This window comes from Heterocephalus glaber, unplaced genomic scaffold (assembly GCF_053883595.1).
Source record: "Heterocephalus glaber isolate CG9 unplaced genomic scaffold, H.glaber_assembly_v1.0 deba00001497, whole genome shotgun sequence".
Taxonomy (NCBI): Eukaryota; Metazoa; Chordata; class Mammalia; order Rodentia; family Bathyergidae; genus Heterocephalus; species Heterocephalus glaber.
Window position 1 is genome coordinate 13,820,410 of NW_028258320.1, and position 23,448 is coordinate 13,843,857.

Here is a 23,448-nt window from a genome sequence, read left to right on the forward strand (position 1 = left end):
AAAAAAAGAAAATATTATTAAAACAATATCATTAAAATAAAAGAATATTAAAAATATTAAATTAAAACTATCATACAAACAAAAATAAGTTTCCCATGAATCATATTAACCTCCAGGAAAAGGGAGCAATGGCCAGCTCCATTTGCCTTTTTTTTACCTTGTTGTGCGTGATGCTATGAGAAAGAAACAGAGATCAGGGGAGACACCTTCTAGAGAAAGCTAACTTAGCTTAACTACACTTTACCTCTAAGGAATTTAAACTCATTAAAAGAACTTCTGAATTGGATTTTAGATCAATCTAAGTCAGCAAGCTAAAAATCTTCTGTTTTGATCTTATTTTTGAGTACTCATTCGCAAAATGATCTACTCCTTATCAAATTTGCTAGTTCTTACAGAGTCTGAATTAGGACAAAATTTAAACCTTCTCAGTATAATAAACACCCACCATTGTGTTAGAAACAGATGCATAACCAAAGGATATAATCCAAAGGCATCAGCCTTAGTTATTAGCATGCTGTTTAGTATTCATCACAATTTGTTTTAAAGAACAACAATGTGTTAACATTTTGGCCCGAAGGGGTCTGAATGTACTATCTACTGTACTTGATGCAGCTTGCTTATGCAATATTCTGACAGATACAATTAATCTTGTGAAAATGACTGGGGTATAGCATAATAGCACATTATCATTGCCAAACACACATTTTTCCTGTAGTACAATCCCCTCCTATTACTCAAAATGGTAGTGGCAGATGGAAAGAACATTAGGAGTTAATTATTTAAAAGAAGAAATTAAAAGTTATTAAGTTCATAAATCTTGGCTATGTGGTAGAGACAAGGGTTAAAATGTTTTAACTTGTAAGTAAATATGAAATAAGTGAGTCTGTACCTCCAACAAATGCATCTCCAGCTCCATTGGTGTCAATAATTTCTTTCTGGTCTTGATCCAAGACAGGAAAAGCAGTGACTTCACTTTCTGCAATTAGAGCCAAAGAAAGGCAGACTGACTTCTCTTTGTTACATTCAATACAGTATGTGAGCTCAATGAAATACAGTTTGATGCTCCCTCCACATCCATCATTCAAAGAGAGACAAGACATGAACTCTATATTCTGTATTTGGACACTGGGAAACTAACATACAAAGTCATATGTAAGCAATAGTGCTTTGTAATTTTCACCATATAGATGCTGTATATGACTTGTGAGAGTTATACCTAGGTAGCTCACATTTTTGGTTTGATTATAAATGGCAATAGTGCCTTTTTTGGGACAGTACAAATGACTGAACAGAAACTATGAGCTAAAGGAGTGTTTGTATGGATAGGATCGTAGTCTTTAATAAAGCTTCAAGCCTGACTGCATTCCTGGCAGTGAAATCGTGGATGTAGCTAAAGAGCTATAAATTTAAAAAATATAAATAATGAGTCCTGGGTGCTTCTCTACAGAAAATCACAATGGTACTATAAAAACCTTCCTGCTATTCTGTTACAGTACTTCATGCCAATGTCTGGCACTATTGATTTTAGTGGGCTAATTTCAAATAACGAAAGGGAAGAGACCCTGAATGCATGGGCAGAACAAAAGGGACAGTGCAAGGCGCTCTTGTCCTAGTGCAGGGCTTGTTTTGACTACAGAGTAAGCTAATATAATACGTGTTACTTGGCACACGATAGTTTGGGAGTTATTTGTGATGAAATCTGGTTTAGAGGACATCTGCAAATGATTGGACAGTGTTTTTTGTTTTTTTTTTAATGTGGGGGTGGATTTTCTGTAATCACAAATTTGTATTTCTTATGGGGACAGACAGGGTTAATGACTTGCCAACTTCAGTCTCACCTAAGAACAAGAAAGGGTTAAAAAGGAGATTTGGGGAATCTTAAAATTTTAACAAAGAATCTTAAGAATCATAAAAGCACATTTGGTTTATCTTTTGCTACCTACTACAATTGGATACTTTTAACAAGAGACAAAAACAGGTATCTTAATGAAGAAAAGATTCACCTGTAAAAATTAATATTTATGAAGAGGACTCATTTACTTAGTGACTGATCCTTTGGACTACTAAAGAAACTCTTAGGCCAGAAGCATCTATTTAAACTCTTAGTAACTAAACTTTCCAAACTTTGGAGCGCTAGGGCCTACAAGGTGATTAACAAGATTTTGATTAATTGGAAGTTATGGCATTAATATTTAAGATTAAAGTTTCTAGGGAGTTTGCAGTATATATGGCAACATGGACAAAAAAAAGAGGGAGATGTAAACAGGCTTTATTAGAAAGAATTGGGAAAAGGCTATCATCCGATTTAGGAAAAATATCTGTACCATAAATATTTGTAGAGAAATCTGGTTTTATTACTTCCAAGTACAAGTTATACTATAAAGGGAACTCTCAACTATAAACCTAGAACAAATAGGTACTAAATAAGTAAGGTAAGCTAAGTTAATGACACCATTACTGTTTATTTGTTTTCTGAGACAGGGTCTTGCTATGTAGCCCAGTCTGGTCTTGAACTATGTAACAGAGGCTGGCTTCCAACTCACAGCGATCCTTCTGCCTCAGCCTCCCGAGTGCTGGTATTACAGGCATGCATTACCAAGCCCAGCCCGACACCATTACTATTAATAATAGTTACATTATGTAATGATATAACATGTCTATAAAACACTTTAAATAATTAAGAATTAATAACAGCATAGGTTTAAAAACAATTATATATATAAATGGTAAGTGAATTGTAATTAGATCTAATTCTAAGGTTCCTTGTTTGAAAAGTTGTTCATTTTGTATTTGATAGATTTTATTTATTTATTTATTTATTTATTTATTTATTTATTTGGTATTGGGGATCGAACTCGGGTTCTTTCACTTTCGAGGCAGGCGGTGGAACCACTGAGCTAAATCCCCAGCCCTTTTATTTTTATTTTTGAGTCAAGGTCTTACTATTTAGTCCAGATTGGCCTGGGACTCCCTGTGTAGCCCAAGCTGGCCTCAACCTTGTAATGATCCTCCTGCCTTAGCCCCCCAGTGCTAGGATTACGGCATGTGCTGCTATGTTGGCTAGATAAGGTTTTATTTATGAAGAAAACCCAATTTACAGTGGAAGAGATTATTTTGAACTATGTTCTTAAGAACAAACTGTTGAAAATTCTAAATAAATGCAGTTTTACAACAGTTTTTTCTGGGTCTGTGTGTGTAGGTCACTGATATACTATATCCTTTGTTCTCATATTTAGTTAAATTTCCTGAAATACAAAGTCAAATTACTTTCCACCTATCATGCTTATTAGTACAAATAAGTTTATAGGAATATTATGTATGTAAGAGATGTACCATAAATTGTGTAGATACAGAACAATCTTTTTCCTGTAGAGTACTGTATTATGAGAACTCCATTCAAAATAATGATTCTGAAAAGCTGCAATATCCAGAAATGTGTTGAGTCATTGAAGGAGGAGTAAATAGTGTTTAAATTCTATTACACTTTTTATATCTTCCAATTTTCTGGAAGATGTTGATCTAAGCTGGTTTACAGAGCTGTTAAAAAAAAAAAATCACACAATACTGACCAACACCACCTATTCTACAACTGTCCTCTAGATATTTTAACATATGAAAAGCATTCAGTTTTATCAGGTTCCTGCTTCTAATCCCAGTAAGAAACTTGCACAAGTGTTTTTAAAGTTGAAGAAAAGTGATACTGTTTTAGTTTAGTTTTTAGCTTTTTAAAAAGATGCAATGGCTGATTGTATAAATTAGAAGTATTTATTGTATAAACGTGGGGTCCAAGATGACATTTCTAACCAATCATTGGTAAGTTGGATAATATAGAAAATATTTTTTCTAGTTAAGTCAGTCAAGTTGGGGTTGCCTGTCCATTAACCATTTGTCTTATTAATAAAATTACAATAAAAAAGAAAAGCATTCAGACAAGTAAGTTCACTAAATCTCAAGACACACTTAGAAGCATGGACATTGTTCAGCCAATGAAGCCCAGGACCCTTGCTCCTGTGACTCACTGGGACCAGTTTTCTTAAGTATGAAAGGGGCCTCTACTAGCTATGGGGACAAGCAGCAGAAAGTAGCTTTTTTTTCCTAATTTTAGTTTATTAGTACATAGAACATTTAAATTCCTTTTTTATCTCCCTCCCCCATGTCTTGATCCCCTTCCTTTTTTTGGTATATGTTTGCAGTACATTTATATGAGAAACCCAGAGTAAAAATAAGAGCAAAGCAAATGATAGATAATAGGAAGTAGGGAGACAGATCTTTCTCAAAGGGGAAGGGGACCAAGAGATGAAGGGAGAGGGAGGGAGAAGAGGAGAAAGGAATGAAAAAAAGGAACTGGGATGTTTTACATACATGTACCAACTCCACACAAGGAATGTAAACATTAGGTACTGCAAACGTGTACAGAAACTTGCTTGCTTTCTCCTTCATTCTCTTTTCTCCCTTCCTTCCCTCCTTCTTTCCCTCCTTCCTTCCTTCCTTCCTCCCTCCCTTCCTTCTCTGGCCATGAACTCACTAGGTAACCCAGTCTGGCCTGAAACTTGTGATGATCCTCCTGCCTTAGCCTCCTGAGTGCTGGGATTACAGGTACGCGTCACCATGCTTGGCTGGCTTTCTGTCTTACCTGCAAAAAAATGATGCTTGCTGGTTCTGATCAAGTACTTCTACTTAAGAACTTAATATAAGTCACAGCAATTTTTTCTCAACTTTTCCCAAAGATTTTGTCAAGTTAGAAGGAAAAGGATTGCAAGGGGAAATTATTATTCTTATTGTCCAGACTTCCATAAGGCCTCTTAAATCGTAAGTTTCTCTAAGCAGATAGGCAACAATCATTAACAATTTAGTTGATACCAGATGTGTTTTACTTCAATTATTAGATAAAACTATCGGGGTACTTCATCCAAGATAATACAATTCATCTTACTTAAAGAAATGATCAATTTTAGATATTCTCTAGATAGTTTAAACAAATAATTTACTCTTCACTTGAGTATGAGACAAGGTCACCACCCAGATTCACTTAAGAGGCCGATCTAGCTAGAATGAAAACACCTTTATGGATGAGCTTGAAACATTTCTAGCTAAATGGATGCACCTTGAGGCCATGTTCTTAAGTGAAATAAATCAGACACACATGTTTAAATACTGCATCGTTTCTCTGGTGTGAGAAACCGAAAGTATAAATAAGAACCAAGACATATAACAGGTATTGGGAAATGGGAAGACAATGTTCAAATGGGAAGGGGAACAAGGAAGTGGGGAAGGGGAGGGGGAAAGGAAAGAAGGGACAAGAAAAAGATGGAAACAGGGCCAGGATTTAGCTCAGTGGTTTCACTGCCTGCTGCACAAGCGCAAGGACCCGAGTTCGATCCCCGGTACCAAAAAAAAAGATGGAAATAAAGCTTTTGTAAACAAGGTGGGGAGGAGGGGAATGGGAAAAAAGACGAAGCAAGATAGATCACATATAGGTACAAATTCCCTCTGATGAATGTTATTATCCATATCTAAAATGTACTAATAAGAAAATAATAAAAAACCCAGAAACATAAAGTATCAAAAAAGTATTAAATTTCTTAAAACAAACACCTTCACGCATCGTGAAGTCAATCACAATACAAAGTCAATCACAGTAGAGAGTGTTGTATTTGTACAAATGCCACAATATTTAACTGAAAAAAGTGGACTCAATGCCAGATAATTAGATTAAATGTTTCTGTAGCCTTATATCCACTAAATTAATTACATATTTTAGTATTATATATATATAACCTCATAATAATTAATATTCTGAAACATTTTTATTGCAAGTTTTTTTTGTGTGTGTGAGGTTTTGGGGATTGAACCCCGGGCCTTCACACTTAACTACATTCTTGCCCCTTTACAAACATCTTTTATTTTTTATTTTTTTGGTACCGGTGACCGAACTTGGGACCTTGTGCTTGGGAGACAGGTGGCAGAATCACCGAGCTAAATCCCTGGCCCAACATCTTTTATTTTGAGACAGTGTCTCCATATATCATTAAATTGCCCAGGCTGCACTCAACCTAGCGACCCTCCTGCCTCAGCCTCCCATGGTGCTGGGACGACAGACTTCTGACACCATCCCTAGCTTCAAAGTATTTTAAAATGTTATGCTTTGACACTGGTTTGTTGATGCAGCCCCTAAATTATAGAGAAGTTACAACTGAAGAAGATCCATGGCAGGCTGAAAGGCAGGTAGACAGCTGTTCTTCAACATCAAAATATAATGAAGTCATTATCTGCCTCTCTACTGCTTCTGACCCAGTGACAAAAGACACGGAAATGACAGAAAAGTAATGGCAAAGCTTTACCAGAAAGTGATAAGTGTGATGATGTATAACCCAGAACACTTAAGATGCTTAAAAGAAGTTCTTGTATCTTGGCCATTCCACATAATGAAGTAATTTAGAGCATGTTAATGCTTGTTTTTTTTAAACCTTTTGTTTGGAAATTATTTATTTATTTTTGGGAACAGGGTTTCACTAAGTTGTACAGACTGGCTTTGAACTTGTGATCCTCCTGCCTTAGCCTCCTGAGAGCTGGGATTACAGGTGTGTGCCACCATGCCTGGTTAGTTTGGAAATATTTTCAAATTAACAGGAAAGTTCTAAGAAAAATATAGGAAACTCCCATGTAACAATAATATAGATTTACTAGCTTTTTGTTTTTTGGTATTGGGAATGGACCCAGGGCCTTTGCACTGAGGTTTATAACCCCAGCCCTTTTTATTTTTTTAGTTGAGATAGGGCATCAATAAATTGCCCAGGAGAGACCAGAACTTGCAACCCTCCTGCCTCAGCTTCCCCAAGTGCTGGGATTACAGGCATGTGCCACCATGCCTAGATTTAAACATTTTGTCCTACTGCTCTATCACTTCCTGATACATACATTATTATTTTTTCAAACCATTTGAGCATAAATTGTACAGATTCTGCCTTTTATTTCTCAATACTTTAATGTACATTTCCTAAGAACAAAAATATTCTGTTAGGTAACCACAGTATAGTTCATAAGTTTAGAAAACATTTTTTTTGTTTTGGTACCGGGGATCAAACTCTGGACCTTGCGCTTTCGAGGCAAGTGGCAGAACCACTGAGGGAAATCCCCAGCCCCCAGAAAACATTTTATCTTATCTCTAGTCCACATTCCAATTTTGTGAGTTGTCCTAGTTTAATAGAAAGTTTCTTTCATCCAGCACAGGATTTAGTCCAAAATCAGAATTTGCTTTTAGTTGTGCTTGTTTGTTTTAATTAAACAGGTAATATATTCATATGTTTCCAAAAAAGTATGCTATTTAAAAACTCCCCCCTCCCCCTTTCCCATTCAGCTGGTTTCTATTGCTTCTACTTCCCTATCTGGTTATCATTCTTATGGCTTTCTTATATATCCTTCAATTTCTCTATGCATTTGTAAGGATAATATTCCTATTTCTTCCTTTATACAAAAAAGGTACAACCTGACATTATAGGGTTATATCATGACATTGGCGTGGGTAGTAATTTTTTTAAAAAAAATAAGGCAATTTTTTCCCAAAACTAGGCAAAAGGGATTACATTAAACTAGATGCATCTACAAAGGAAACAATCAGTAGAGCGAAGAGATAGATAACCTATAAAATGGGAGAAAATATTTTCAAACTACATACCCGATAAGGGGTTAATATCCAAAATACACAAGTAACTCAGTAACAAGAAAATAACTTACCAAAAAGTGTACAAAAGAGGACCTACAAGGAACCAATAGATAGGGAGGAATTTCAGCATCACTAATGAAAAGGAACTGAAAACCACAAGATACCACCTCATCACCTCATCCTTGCTAGAATGCCTGTTATCAAGAAGACAGAACAAGTGCTGCTGAGGATGCAGGGAAAAGGCAACCCTTAAACACTGTTGGTGAAGGCAGAAATTAGTATAGCTGTTACAGAAAACAGTATGGAGGCACCTCAAAATATTTTAACTGCAACTACGAAATGATCCAGCAAGCCTACCACTAGTTATAGAAAGGAAATGAAATCAGTATTTTGAAGAGGTATTTTTCACTCCAATGTTTACTGTAGTACTATTCACAATTGCAAAGATACAAAATCAGTCTCACTGTCCATAAACAGATGAACAGATACAGAACACATTGTGGCTGGGTTAGTGGTTTATGCCTGCAATTCCAGCACACCGGGAGGATGAGGCAGGAGGATCAAAAGTTTGAGCCTAGCCAAGGCAAGTTAGCAAGATTCTGTCTCAGAAAATAAAAAGGGCTGAGGATACAGCTTAGAGCAAAGGCTCTGGGTTCAATCTCTAGTACTGGGAAAAACAAACATATGGTGTGTGTGTGTGGAATACTTACTCCTCAGCCATAAAAACCCCACAAAATCCTGCCACTTGTGACAACCTGGATGAAACCAGAGAACATTACACTCAGTGAAGTAAGTCAGACACAGAAAGACAAATACCACACGATCTCATTTCTATGTGGATTTAAAGAAGTTGGTGTCATAGAATGTGACAAAGTAGAATGGCAGCTACCTGAGGGTGGGTGCTTAGGGAAAGGGGCAAAAGGGGAGATGTTGGTTGAGGATATATAATTGCAGTTAGATAGGAAAAAGAACAGGCAAATACAGTGAACCTTTGACTTACAAACTCGATTGGTTCCAAAGGGCCAGTTGTAACTCAAGTTGGTTGTAAGTCAACATAACTGAGATCTGGATGTTTGCTTGGGTACACGCTACAGATAAGAAGAGGCAGATGAGTCTTCCATTAACCTAAGTAACCCAAGCTGTTCGTAACTTGGCCGGTTGTAATTTGAGGGTCCACTGTATATAGAGACTCCTGGGTGTTGGGAGGAGAGGAGTCAGGCAGGGTGTGTGTGTGTGTGTGTGTGAGAGAGAGAGAGAGAGAGAGAGAAAGCGAGAGAGAGACAGAGACAGACAAAGAGGGAGAGGGAGTTACTGCTAATTGTTACGAGTTTCTTTCTTGAGTGATAAAAACGTTCTAAAGTTGATTAAGGTGATGTTTGCACAACTTGGTGAACACACTAAAACCACTGGATTGTATGCTCATTGTTTTTTAAGGTTTCATACTATCCAGACTGCTCTGAACCACATTTTTTTCCACTTAGAGATCTTTTTATACTGTACTGGTAAACAGAGTCCTCATGTTTCATTGCTGCATTGTATGGATACATGATAATCTATTCTTTACTGATGGACTTTTAGGTTCTTTTCAATTTTCCTGTTATCACAAATGTTGCAAAGCATTAATGCTTTTACTTTAAATAGATGTTACATTTAATTATTGCACTTAAGCCAAGTCAGTAATATTATCCTTACTTTAAACAGGGAACATACATAAGGAAACTAAGTTCTTATATAAATAGTATAAAATATATCCATGACAAAAAATAGGCGGAATAAATGAGAATCCAGGAAATGCTTTCCTTTTCACTAGGACACATACCAGAATATGAGCAAAGACACTCTGCTCCAACTGCCCTCATAAACAGGGTAATGAAACAGATGACAAACTCTGCTAATAATAGAGATTTATAGAACAATCCCAATTAACAAGGACTTTTGGGGAATGAAGATCTCTGGGTTAATTTAATTTTCTGGTTAACTAAAGAAAAAAGCTGAAAGTCTTTTTAGTTGGAAATCTTTCTAAATATATTGATATAATAATATACCATGACATCCCTGCTTTAATTAGTTTAGTTTATTGAACTGAATGAAGTCTTTCTTTGATTAGAGAGAATCTTGCAGTGCATCTTACTGTCATTATTCTAAACATCAATTCTTCTCGTGGTTCCAAAGTTATAAATGCTTTCATGAAAAGCAGGTTAACTGAAATCACTGGAAGTTATGTTGGGTAAAGAGGCAAAAACCCATGGCTTTAGTCTGGTTTTGGCTCAGCTACTTTATTCAATAGATATTTATTAAGAGCCTAAAAAAAAGAGAGCCCAGCACATATCAGATATTCTATTAGGGACTTAGAATACAGATGTGAGTAAGAGCATTCAAAACCCTTGCCTTGGGCTGGGGATTTAGCTCAGTGGTTCTGGCGCCTGCCGTGCAAGCACAAAGTCCTGAGTTCGATCCCTAATACCAAAAAAAAGAACAACAACAACAACAACAACCAAAACCCTTGCCTTTTGAGGTCTGCATTCTAGTGGAGATATGCCACATACAAGGAACAAATAAATAAGATAATTTGATTTTTTTTTTTTTTTTTTGAGACAGGCTCTTGCTATGTAGTTCAGGGTGGCCATGAACTCTGTGTAGCCCAGGTTGATCTTGAACTCACTATGCTCCTCCTGCTTCAGCACCCCCCTCCCTGCTGGGATTATAGGGATGCACATCACGCCCAGCTGAATAAGATAATTTGAGATGTTAATAGATGCTACAGAAAAAAAAAACAGGATGTGATGAAGTATAATGGGGGAGAAGAGTGAATTTACACAGGTGTTACTTTCTCAATGTGGAGGTGATACTCAGGTTGAGGCTTCAGTGGCAGAAATGAGCAAGGACCCAGGGACAGAACATTTGAGTGTGGAGGCCATGAGCTTGAAACAGATTTGGTGAGCTAAGCCCACGTAAGGTAAAGAAGGCCTCCATAACTGCAGAATTGTGAAGGTGAAGGTTTTGTGGGATTTCATTCTATGAAAAATGGGAAACCATGGGAATATTTTAAACAGGAGAGACACAATCCCATCTTTGATTTAGAGAAACTACTCTGGCAGCCTTACAGAGAAAGAACTCAATGGTAGAAATTGGGGCTGGGGTCAATGATGCTACTGACCAAGAAACCCTAGGCAAGTCACAGCATAACTTAAACCCAGTTTTATTACTTACAATAATTGCTATACCTATTTCTTGTGCTACTATATAGATCAAGTATCAGCAATGTTATGAAAACACATTTTCTAATATAGACCTCAGTATAATTTTATAAGGTATTCTTTTTTCTTTTTTTTGCTTAAATTCTTTTATTGGTACATTTTAGTATACAATACGTTTACATTTATCATTGAGTGCTTGTACCTGTACCTGTTGTATCTTGGTTCTTATTTTTTCCCCATTACCTGTGCACCCTTCACCCCCTCCACCCTTCCCTATTTACATAGTCTTCATTTCCATTTTTTTCTCAGAATTTTTCCTTTCCCTTCTTCTCCCATTTTCCCTACCCCTTTGTACCTTTTCTTCCTATTTCAAATTATCAATTATTCATTTTAATTGTTTTAATTCTTATTTACACTTTCACACACCAGAGAACTATTCAGTATTTACACGTGTGTCCTATTTATTTCACTTAAGAGTGTGGCCTCAATATGCATCCATTTAGCTATAAATGTTTCTAGTTTCTCATTCTTTATGGCTGAGTAGTACTCCATTTTATAAAAACACCCACATCTTCTTTATCCAGTTTCCAGTTGATGGGCACTTGGGCTGTTTCCAAGCTTTAGCTATTATGAACTGTGCCGCTATAAACATGGGTGCACATACATCGTGTCGGGAGCAATGCTACATAATTTTCGGGAAAAATCATTTGATCAGGCCTAGTTCTCCTGCCTACAGGGCAGCTATGGCATTTTGAGACATAATTTCATTTTGGCCTCCTGTCACAACTAAGAAATCAGTGATCTGGTGATGCTGTGATGCTCCAGGACCAGATTGCAGCAGCTGAAGACATCCTGGGAGGAACAAAATCTTCATCTGCATAGTTCCTCATTGATCTAGGAATTCCACCTGCTCTACAGTCATCTGTTACATTTGTTTCTCCCCATGTACTGAACTCTCTGTCCTGTCATTTGTTACATTTGTTTCTCCCGATGTACTGAATAAAAAAAGGTGCCGCAAGGGCTTTCGTCTTTGCTGCCCATAGTAGCACTGATCAGGCCCAAAGCTCAGCTCCTTCTCCAAGTCTCATTTTTTCTACCTTTCCTGTATAAGTTAATTCGCCTTGTGCTGCCATGGGTTGCAGGAGACTAGGACTCACTGAAGAGGTTCTAGTAACGTCCCCTTTCCTTATTCCCTACAATATCGCAGTGGTATGATTCTTTTAATTCTTTGGGGAAGATACCCAGCAGGGGAATAGCTGGATCAATTGGGACCTCTAGTCCTAGTTCTTTGAGGTATCTCCACACTGATTTCCACAGTGGTTGCCCCAGTCTGCACTCCCACCAACAATGGAGAAGGGTTCCTTTCTCCCCACAACCCCGCCAGCATTTGTTATTGGTTGATTTCTTGATAGCAGCCACTCTTTCCGGGGTGAGGTGGAATCTCAGTGTGGTTTTCATCTGCATCTCTCGAATGACCAGTGATGTTGAACAATTTTTCATATGTTTATTTGCTGCTTTTACTTCTTTGTCTGAGAAATGTCTGTTCATTTCAGATGCCCATTTTTGAATTGGGTCTTTATATTTGGGGGGGGGGTCTGGCTTTTTTCAGTTCTTTATATATGCTAGATAGTAGTCCTTTGTCTGAGGCACAGCTGCTAAAATTTTTTTCCCACATTGTAGGTTGTCTCTTAGCTCTGTTGGTGATTTCTCTTGCAGTGCTAAAGCCTTTTAATAAGATGAGATCGCAGTTGTTGATTCTTTGTGCTAGTTCCCGTGCTACTGAGGTTTTGTTCATAAAGTCTTTTACTATGCCAATGTCTTCAAGAGTTCTACCTAATTTATCTTCCACCAAGTTTAGTGTTTCTGTTTTAATATTTAGATTTTTAATCCACTTCGATCTTAGTTTAGTGCATGGTAATAGATATGGGTCTAGTTTTAATCTCTGGCAGGTTGAGATCCAGTTTTTCCAACGCCATTTATTAAATATAAGGTATTCTTATGAGCTTATTTTCATCAATCAAGCACTGAGTATTTGTTGAATAATTGCTATGAGTTCTTCATAGTTTGTTAGGTCCTTTGGGGGATATGAGATAGGACAGGAAGACATGACCTGTGCTTTCAATAAGCTTAGAATTTAGATGCAAGGAGAAATCTAGCATGTGTCATAAAATCGCTAAAGTATCATACAATGTAATACATATAACTACAATAGCAGTTCAAAGAAAGAAAGGAACAATGTAAGTTTAAGTAGTTAACTGGAGATGATTTAATGGAGAAGACTGAACCTAACCTAGGTTTTAAAGATGTGGACAACGAAGAAGAGAGGAAAAGAAGGCTGCACATATTCCAAGACAGAGAGAAAGTTTGTCAGGGAAGGCAAGAGATACAGCAAAATGAATTGAGATGTGGTCACTTCTAGGCAGACTTTTAAGTTTGGATTCCATGTGTCAGCAGCTGGAAGGCAACTAGAGTTCTCAAGTGAAAATGTTCTGCACCAGGAGCTTCATATGCTTTACCTCATGGAGTTTTCACTGCAGTCTTGTGAGTTGGATGTTTTGTCCTGATTTTTATAAATGAAGACACTGAGGGTTCTGGAGTTTGCCAGCTGCCTAGAGTCGATGGCAAAGAAAAGACTTTGGGACAAAACAAATGTGGGAGAAGCAGGAAAATGTGATTCCAAGGTTGTCATTCAAGTAAGGTTGCTGCCATATCAAGTAATCATGGCCAAAGCCAACTTTGATTAAGCATTACATAGCAGTTAATTGACATTTAAATTCCCTTAAGCTGGGTACTGATAACTAAATTTGATGAAGTTAAATTGATAAATACTCCACACAGAACAGAGGCGGGATGACATGTGGTTAAGAAAATGAGCCAAGGGCCGGGGATTTAGCTCAGTGGTTTCAGCGCCTGCCTCGCAAGTGCAAGGTCCCGAGTTCGAAGCCCGTTACCAAAAGAAAAGAAAATGAAGGGAATGGAATTAATATGAGAAAATGAAAAAATGGAAACAAAGTCTTTGTAAAGGGGGGGATGGAGGGGTTGAAGGGAGGGCAGGGAAAGGGGGAAAAATAAGAACCAAGAGAGATTATGTAAAGGTGCAAATTTCCAATGATGAATGTCATTATATTGTATACCTACAATGCACCAATAAAATAAAATTTAAAAAAAATCACCTACTCAAGGTGTATGGAATGTAAAAAGAAAAGAAAAAGAAAATGAGCCAAGCTATATAGGATCAGATTTTAACTTTGCCATTTACTCTCTGTTAACCAAGTTAAAGTCTCTATGCCTCAGTTTTCTAAGGTTTAAACAGGAGACAGTAACAGTACTTAATAGGGATTTTGTGAGCATTATATTAGTTAATACATATAAAGGAGTTAGAGGAAGAGTTGGCACACAAGTAAGCACTTTAAATCTTTCAGTGACAAATGGACAAGAATATTATTCACCTAAAAATGTGACTTTTAGATATAGGGGATTCAGGTCTCATTTAAAACTGTTCTTTCTGAAGATATGGTGTTTCTTTTTCATACTGGGGATCGAACTTGGAACCTTGCACTTGCAAGACAGGCGGCGGAACCACTGAGCTAAATCCCTGGCTGCTGAAGATATGGTTTTGACCTTATGAACCACTTGACTATAATTGTTTGCAGTAAAGTCTCTTAGTTTATTTATATCTTCTCCTAATTTTCTACAAATATTTCAAGTTAATGTTAGTTAAAATTTCCAATGAGGAATGAACATTTACTTTTTTTTTTTTTTGGTACCGGGGATCGAACTCAGGTCCTTGCACTTGCGCAGCAGGCAGCGTAACCACTGAGCTAAATCCCCGGCCCTGAACATTTACTTTTAATAAACTTTTCTATAGAAAAGTGACCAAGAAAATGATGATAGGTGAAATTACTGCTCTTCAACCTTATTTCCTTTTCTTTGGCATATAGTTATTAATTAATTAATTAATTTTTATTTTGTTTTTGAGACAGAGTCTTGTTGTGTAGTTCAGGCTGGCCTTGAACTCACTATGTAGCCCAGGCTGGCCTCAAACTTATGGTGATCCTCCTGCCTCAGCCTCCCGTGTGCTGGGACTATAGGCATGCATACCACATCTGGCTTGGCATATATTTACTTCTTTAAGAGGTTTCTGATATCTTTTATAGGTCCATTCGATGAAGTACATCACTTTACTTCTACTATAAAGTTGATCATTTCAACCTGTTCTTTCTCTACTCTTTATGTTTCTGCTCCCTTCTCTTATCCAAAGAATTCATTTCCTCTGCCGGCCTAGATCATAGGTCACTGGCTATCTGCAGGTTATCTAACTTTGGTGAGATTCTTAACCCTGATTTTATCAGCTATGCCCAAGGAAGGAGTTATGGGACACGGTACAAAGCTTGGTGGCCTAGATAAGAGAGTGAAAGGCAATTAATTTCTCTGATGATCCCAGCATCCAGAATTATGCATAGCACAGTATAGGTACCCAGTAAATATTTCTTGAATAAACAGAGTAATTTTTCATAAATACAAATCTGATTGCTTCATTCCCTTGTTAAAAACCTTTTAATGGTCCTTTATTGAATGAAGTCTTAACTCTAGGATATGAGTCCAGCCTATTGTTCAAACTTTATCTCTTGCCATCCTGTGATCCGTGGCTGTTATTTGGTCATGCTGATAATTTCCCCCATGTACCATGTGCACATATCAAATTTGTTGCTCTTCTTACTCTTTTATTCTTAGTTCCAAATCCCAGCTAAAACATGTCTTCTTGGCTGTAGTCCCTGACCTCCGGCAGAACTGCTTACTTGTTTTCTGATGCAAATGCTTGCAACATTCACATACTTCTATGAAAGTATTTATATTTGTCATTCTTGTTTTTGGTACCGGGGATTGAACTCGGGACCTTGTGCTTGCGAGGCAGGCGCCGGAACCAATGAGCTAAATCCCCGGTCCAATATTTGTCATTCTTTACAAGTATCTTTCTAACAAAACTATGAGGTCCTTGTAGGTAGAAATCATGACTTAATTCTATCCCCAGAGGTTAGTACTGTATCTTCTATACAGTAGGAGTGCAATTAACACTGTATTTCCCTGAAAATAAGACTTAGCTGGACAAAAAAAGTTCTAGAATGAGTTTAGGAGAGACATGCCTTTAAAATGAGCCCTATGGATTATGCTCCAAAAGATGCAATAGGGTTCATTTGCAAGGGATGTCTCTTCTAAACTCATGCTACAACTTGTTTTCTGGGTAGGTCTTATTTTTGGGGAAACAGGGCATTTATTACTGAATGACTATTTACTAGGTTTTAAGCTCCTTGAGCTTGGTGAGTACATTATGAACTCATTATAAATTTTCTGTCTGATCTTAAAAGAGAAGTACCTAACCATATTTCTCTAGTTTAGTTTGGTTTAAGAAAAAGTGCCAGTGTTCCATGACCCTGTGTTTTAGAGTTGTTTAGGACTCAATATAGACATTTTAGGTGACTGCATGAAAGGAAATCATGTAATTGATTAAAGTTTAGAAGGTATGGTGCTTATTTATTTATTTATTTATTTATTGAGACAGGGTTTCACTATGTAGTTCACGTTGCCCTTGAACTCACTATGTAGCCCAAACTGGCCTTGAACTCGAAGTGATCTTCCTGCCTTAGCCTTCCAAGGGGAGGGATTAAAGGCGTGTGCCACCATTCCCAACTTAAAGTGCTATTTTAATAGTGAATAAATCCTGCCTTGCACAAATGATCCCCCAAACCTTTCCTGATATAACTGCTGAACACATTCTGGAGAAATAATGAAATTATGATTTTTTTTTCCTGGTACCGGGTTTTGAACTTGGGTCCTTGTGCTTGCACAGCAGGCAGTGAAACCACTGAGCTAAATCCCTGGCCCAATGAAACTATGATTTGATTGATGCCTTCATGCAAGTCACTTTCTGGAATTCCATCACTCAGAAATGAGAATGTGTTTATGACTCAATGAACCTAAGCTCAGATTCTCTTCAAAGGATTAGAACAAACAAGGCACAAATGAATCCCAGGGTGCAGTGGGGTTCACCTCACGAAGATGCCATGTAAATCTGGGTAGTATTTGCATGTTTGTATGTTTGCATTCAATCCTTCCTGGTAATGGGCACATACGACTGGGAGAATGGGAAGAAGTGTTTCTTAGATAATTCAAACTGAGGCATTATTATAAAAAAGCCAACAAACAGGTTTTTTTTTTTTGGTACCAGGGATCGAACTTGGGACCTTGCACTTTCGAGGCAGACGGCAGAACCACTGAGCTAAATCCCTGGCCCCAACAAACAGGTTTTAATATTTTAGTCTACTCATTGGAACAGTCTTATAAAGGACATTATTGGTACTCTAAATGCACAGCCTTAAAATTCTATATCCCCTGCTGTGTGCAACAGTGAGGTTTTCAAAGTGGATATGCATACACCAAGTTTTTCTCTATTCTTTTCTTCCCCCCTGGTACTGGGAATCAAAGTAAGGACCTCGTGTTTATGAGGCAGGCGCGGTGCCACTGAGCTAAATCCCCGGCCCAGTTTTTCTCTATTCTTAAAGAAGAAGCTATTGATAATACTTTTTTTTTTTTGCGGGGGGCAGGGGTCGATGCTAGAATTGAACCCAGAGCCTTTGCACTGAGCTACATCTTTGACCTTTTAAAGTATTTTTTAAAATTTTGAGACAGGGTCTTGCTGAGTTCCCCAGACTAGACTCAAACTTGTGATCCTTCTGCCTCAGGCTCCCAGTGTTTCGATTACAGGTGTGTGCCACCATGCCCAGCTTGGTGTCACTACTTTTTTTTGGTACGGGGGATCGAACTCGGGTCCTTGCGCTTGCGCAGCAGGTGGCGAAACCGCTGAGCTAAATCCCCGGCCCCCGTGTCACTACTTTTAATCACAGACCTTCCTGTTTGAACTGCTGATGGTGGTCATGGGAAACATTTACAAAGTTTATAAAGGAAAAAAGCTGTGTTAAATATGAGGAGACCAATGGCTCCTTTCTTCTTTCTTTTTTTTGGTACCGGGGATCAAACTCGGGTCCTTGCGCTTGCAAGGCAGGCGACGGAACCACTGGGCTAAATCCCCGGCCCATCCTTTCTTCTTTACAGAGTAGAAGAAATTTTACAGCAAGAAAGTGGTGTTGAGGGCCGGGGATGTAGCTCAGTGGTGCCGCCGCCTGCCTGGCAAGTGCAAGGGCCCGAGTTCCATCCCCGGTACCAAAAGAAAAAAGTATTACTGAAATATCATTGATGTTAATTGCAATCTGTTTTACAGGGATGATAATGCTGCAATGTAATTTCGTAAGTTTATGCTACAAGAAAATGCTTTTGAAAACATTCTATATGGTACAGTGAGAGTAAAATTCCCCAAAGCATGGAGTCAGTTTCAATGGCTACCCTGACAATCAAACAATGATAAACGTTATGGGTACTATTTATCACCCAGTAAACCACACTACATTTACACATCACTTGGCTACTTGCACTACAACGAAAAACCCTAGTAAACAACCATTATATCCAATTTAAGCAGAACACTTCTTTACTGAGTCATTTGCCAATCTCTCTTGCACTTAAAAGTAGATTAAAATGTGTAAATGTATGGTTAATTACCTGTTTAAAAGAATCACCTCTCAAGCACAGTATTTTACACTGTGTTTAAAGCTTAGCTGTGTTCCTCACCATTCTTTAGGAACAGAAGCTGTAGCACGAAGGAGTTAAGAGTGGTGTAAAGGTAACACATTCCTCCTGTGAGACGTCTACCATGAGGCTACAGTCTCGCTTGACACAGTGGAGGTTCAGTAGATTCTCTGGGCAAAGATACGGTCCCTGAAAAGGCTTTATCAGTCCTTTAGATTTATCATCTAAAGGAGTAAATCAAAACTAAGAAAATTCAGTGTCTTGATGACAGATTGGTGCGAGCAGTTCAGGAGCTGGGCTCACGCTGGCTTATGGGACTGTGCATTTCTCTTCCCGGCTCAGCACTCAGCTCCTTTGCCTTGGTAGTCTGACCTCATGCACAGGGTGGGAGGACTGACACTATGGGAAATGGAAAACAACAAACTAGGGCTTGGTTTGTTATGAGCTGGTTGATACAGACAGGTCAGCATACCACTGATTGGGTTCTGTCTTTACTACTGTCTTTAAATTGCTGTTTGTTTTTTATTTTTCCCAAGAAGAGATTGAAAATATAATTGTTATATCAATGCTGCTCAATATTTCTGTCTCACAAATGAAAACTAATCAGATTCCTTTGCAATATCTGCTGAAAAGTAAATCATTATTCCCCATTTGTCTCCTATTCAATTCTCCCAAATGAACCGAGCATACTTGATTTGGAAATTTTAAAAATAGAAGCCTCTGTAATGAGAAGAAAGCCAGCCCATTGTCATATCCATCAGAGATCAGACCTGTTGCTCTAAGAGACACTGAGCCCGTCTTCCTTGGGGATGCCATATTCCCTTGTTTTTCTGCTTTATTATAGGTTTAATACTTTTACATTCATGGTTGCAGTTTTTGACAACAGGGCCTAAAGAAGTTGGTTTTTCTCATCACTGAAGTTCTTGCTGGATGTATTTTCTTCATTTTTATATTTTTGGCTTTTAGAGACAGGGCCTTGCCATGTAGTCTAGGGTAGCCTCGAACTTTCAATGTAGCTCACTCAGGCTGGCCTTGCATTCACAATCCTCCTGCCTCAGCTTCCCAAATCCTGGGATTATAAGTATATGCACCACACCCAACATTTTTTGCTCTTGTTTTAAGAGGTTAAAACCAAATCCTTTCTATTTATCTTCTTTTTGAGGTTTAATGTATAAACTGCAAAATGCATAAATCTTTGTCAAATGTGTATACCTATGTAGTCCCCATGCCTCCCAAGCTATAGAACTGCACTAATACAGCAGCCAGTAGCCACATATGACTATTTAAATTTCTTAATATTAAGTATAATTACAAATCCAGTTCCTTAAATGCACTCGCCTCATTTCAAGTGTTTAATGGCCACATATGGCTAATTAGTTATCATGTTGAACGGTGCAGGTAGAGAATATGTCCATCACTGAAGAAAGATCTGGACATTGTTAAAAATAGCTTTACTGTCTCACAGAGTTCCTTTATGTCTCTTCATAGCCAAACCTCTTATAAGACAAATCAACCAATTAAAAAGCTGCTATGCTTTCTATAATTAAAACTTAATATTGCCCATTCTAAGTTTGGATAAATGTATGCATACAGTAAATTTTTTTTTATTTCTGGCTTCTTAGGCACTTTTCTTTTTTGGAAACAAGTTCATGCTGGCCTTAAACTTGTATGTCACCCTGGCTGGCCTTGAACTTGTAATCCTCCTGCCTCAGTCTCCCAAGTGCTGGGATTACAGGCGTGTGCCACCATGCCTAATGACATACATTAAAAAAAAATAATGTTTTTGAGATTCACTAATGTTGCTCTTCATAGAAGTCACTCAATTCTTAACTGTCCAGTGGTGTGCAGGAGCCTGCTCACATTGGCTGATGTGAGCTGATTTGCACACATAAAGCTCTTTTCCAATTTAAGTGATGTCACATTGGTAGCTTGAAATCAGCCATAGCAGGAGTATTTGTATCATGACACAACTGCTACAAATCTAGGCCCTTTCCCCAAGATCTAACTGTCAAACATTTACCAACACACCATGGATCCTGTCTAAGTACCTTCACCCACAGTAGTAAGAGCAGAAAGAAAGTAGGTTTGCAGTATTAGGATCTATTTGGGGAGGAAGGGGCAGGGATGCTTATCTTTTGTCAGTTAAAAAATTTAGCTATAAAATACCCCTAGCCCCCACCAAACTCAGCTAAAAGGGCAAAATTTTTTCATCTCACTCCAGGGTCTATCAAAAATGTTAAAAGTGGGCCGGGGATTTAGCTCAGTGGTTCCGCCACCTGCCTCGCAAGCGCAAAGACCCGAGTTCGATCCCCGGTACCAAAAAAAAAAAGTTAAAAGTGGGAAATGTTCCTCCTGTAATACATTTTTTGGGGGGGCATATTTGAGACAGGGTCTCACTGTGTAGTCCAGGCTTGCCTCAAACTCGCAGCAATCCTCCTGCCTCAGCCTCCTGAGTGCTGGGATTACAAGTGTTTGTCACCATGCCCAGCCATCTTCTAACAGATGGGATGTCACTAGACAAAAAGACTGTTTATAAAGGGCCGGGGATTTAGCTCAGTGGCATCGCGCCTGCCTTGCAAGCACAAGGTCCTGAGTTCAATCCCTAGTACCAAACAAAACAAAACAAAAAGACTCTCCATAATTCAGGCTTGTCAGTGTCTGTCAGGAGATTAAGAAGAAGGGAACAATCCTATTACAAATACCAAGACCCGTGTTAAAATAGGCTAATAGTGGTTATCCAAAACCTTGCCAACTCTTGGCCATTTCTCTTCAAATGGGATTGCTGTCCCTAAATGATGCTTCCATTTCCCTCCCCACAAGTTATTCAAATTACAAGGGACCCTGGAGTTACAACCAGCCTGACATATGAACAACTTGAGTTATGACTGGAATTTTGGTTTTAATTTTCGAACAAAGTCTTCAGTTAAGCCTGAATGCTGGCTGCTTATGCTTCCAGATGCAGATTTAACCCTTAAAGAGTTCTGGAAGGAACCTTATAACATCCTTTCCTGTGTGGGGTTAATTGAGAAACCCTGGGCCAATGTCTCTCTAAGGACACTGAGATCTGCCTGTACAGGAGAGAGACTTTTAAGGCTGTGTAGAGGAGCCTGAGCCTTCAATTGAGCAACTTGAGTACAGCCAACCCTTGGGAACCAATTGAGTTCGTAAGTCAAGGGTCCACTGTACCACTCTTAAGTCACTAACGTCATTCTCAGAGAAAAGAGATGCCATTAAGTGTCAAGTCTTTTTGTCTTTTGCTACTATGCTGAACAACTTAACAGTTTTTCCATCAAATGATATAAGAATCAGTATCTTTGCTTCTGAGACTAGACGAAGATGAGAGATAATTTAGGAACACTATGTCATATAGCTCCAGAAGATCCTATTTATATTCTATGCAAATGGTACTGCTAGACTTGGGCTGTTCACAGATCACAATACTATTTATACTTCCTCAGATAACCCAGAAACCACGTACAAGCTGGCCGGGTTACTGCAGTCAGTACTGCAAGGCTCTTGTCATTGTGTGGCATGTGATATCTTGTCACTGATTACATCTGAACAGAGAAAACTTGTGCCTTGCTAGTTAATTCTTGGAAAAAACAAAGTAATGCCAAAAAAAAAAATTCCTCTATTTTAAATATACTCACATGCTGTGGTTGTAGTATCCCAAAGAAATAAAAAAAGAACTGCCTCACAGCCCAGTTATCACTTTGTTCATCTATTTTAATAACTTTGTAGACAAGGTGAGTAAATATTCTATGTGTACTGTAAAGTGGAATGTAAGTATTAGCATTACTCAGTCTGAAAGCACCGAAGGGTAAGAGCCACATTCCTCACGGCAAGAGCAGACTGCATACCCGACAGCGAGGTGCAGACGCCACACTGAAGACGCCCTCCCTTTCTCACAACCAGGTAGCTTGGCTTTAGAGGCATGGAGGAGGAAACATCTCTAAGACCTTTAGGAAGAATAGGCACAAGCTTTCACATCTTTTACAGCACAAATGTGACTGGAAAATTGGAAAATGTGGGCATTTTATCTAACATCCTTCAAGAGTAGGAAGCCATTATCAGATAACAATTTAGTGGCTTGAAAATGGAATAACTTGAAACCTAGCAGGAAGCCTCTTATACTAGGTACCCAAGAAATTAAAGGACTTCTAAGCTAGCAATCAAGCATACTTTCTGATAATGTAAATTTTTTTTTTTTTGGTACCAGGGATCGAACTTGGGTCCTTGCGCTTGCGCAGCAGGTGGCAAAACCACTGAGCTAAATCCCTGGCCCTTTAATATACTATTTTTAAAAAATACAGGAAACTTGTGCCTGGATGTGGTGGTGCTGGCCTGTAGTCCCAGGTACTCATGAGGCTGAGGCAGGAAGATGGCAAGTTTGAGGCCAGCCCATGCTATTTAGCAAGATTCTATTTGGCGGGGGGGGGGGGGGGGACGGACACAGGGACAAAAACTAAACAAACAAACTCACCAGGGGTGGGGATATAGCTTAGTGTTCCCTGGATTCAACCCCTAGTTATCTATATGTCACACACACACACACACACACACACACACTCACACATACAGCAAACTTGTGATTTCTTAGTTATTTTGTCACTGGTTACCATGGAGATTACAATTAACATCCTAAATCTGTAACAATCTAGTTTTAACTGTTACCAAGTTAGCTCAGACAGTATACAACAATTCTGCACCTATACAGCTCTGGTTTCTCTTATGAAGTTAGACATTATATCCTTAAATATGCATGCGCATTCACATATAATTATTGCTTTATACATCTTGACTTTTGGCTTTTATATTTACTTGTGCAGTTACCTTTATAGGAGTTCTTTATTTCTTCATGTGGTTTTAAGTCAGTATCTAGGACTCTTTCATTTTAGCCTGAAGCACTTCATTTAGCTTTTCTTGTAGGATGGGTTTATTGGCATT

At 38.3% G+C, this 23,448-nt stretch overlaps 1 protein-coding gene across 5 annotated transcripts in view; it reads right to left on the reverse strand.

The window, feature by feature from the left end:
* Adk (adenosine kinase) overlaps positions 1 to 23,448 on the reverse strand; it is a 538,665-nt gene that overhangs the window by 35,329 nt on the left and 479,888 nt on the right. For all 5 annotated transcript variants that reach the window (XM_004846317.3, XM_004846320.3, XM_087185402.1 and 2 more), the window contains one exon: positions 890 to 976. In XM_004846317.3, the coding sequence (XP_004846374.1) occupies positions 890 to 976 (87 nt within the window). The remainder of the gene's footprint in view (positions 1 to 889; positions 977 to 23,448) is intronic.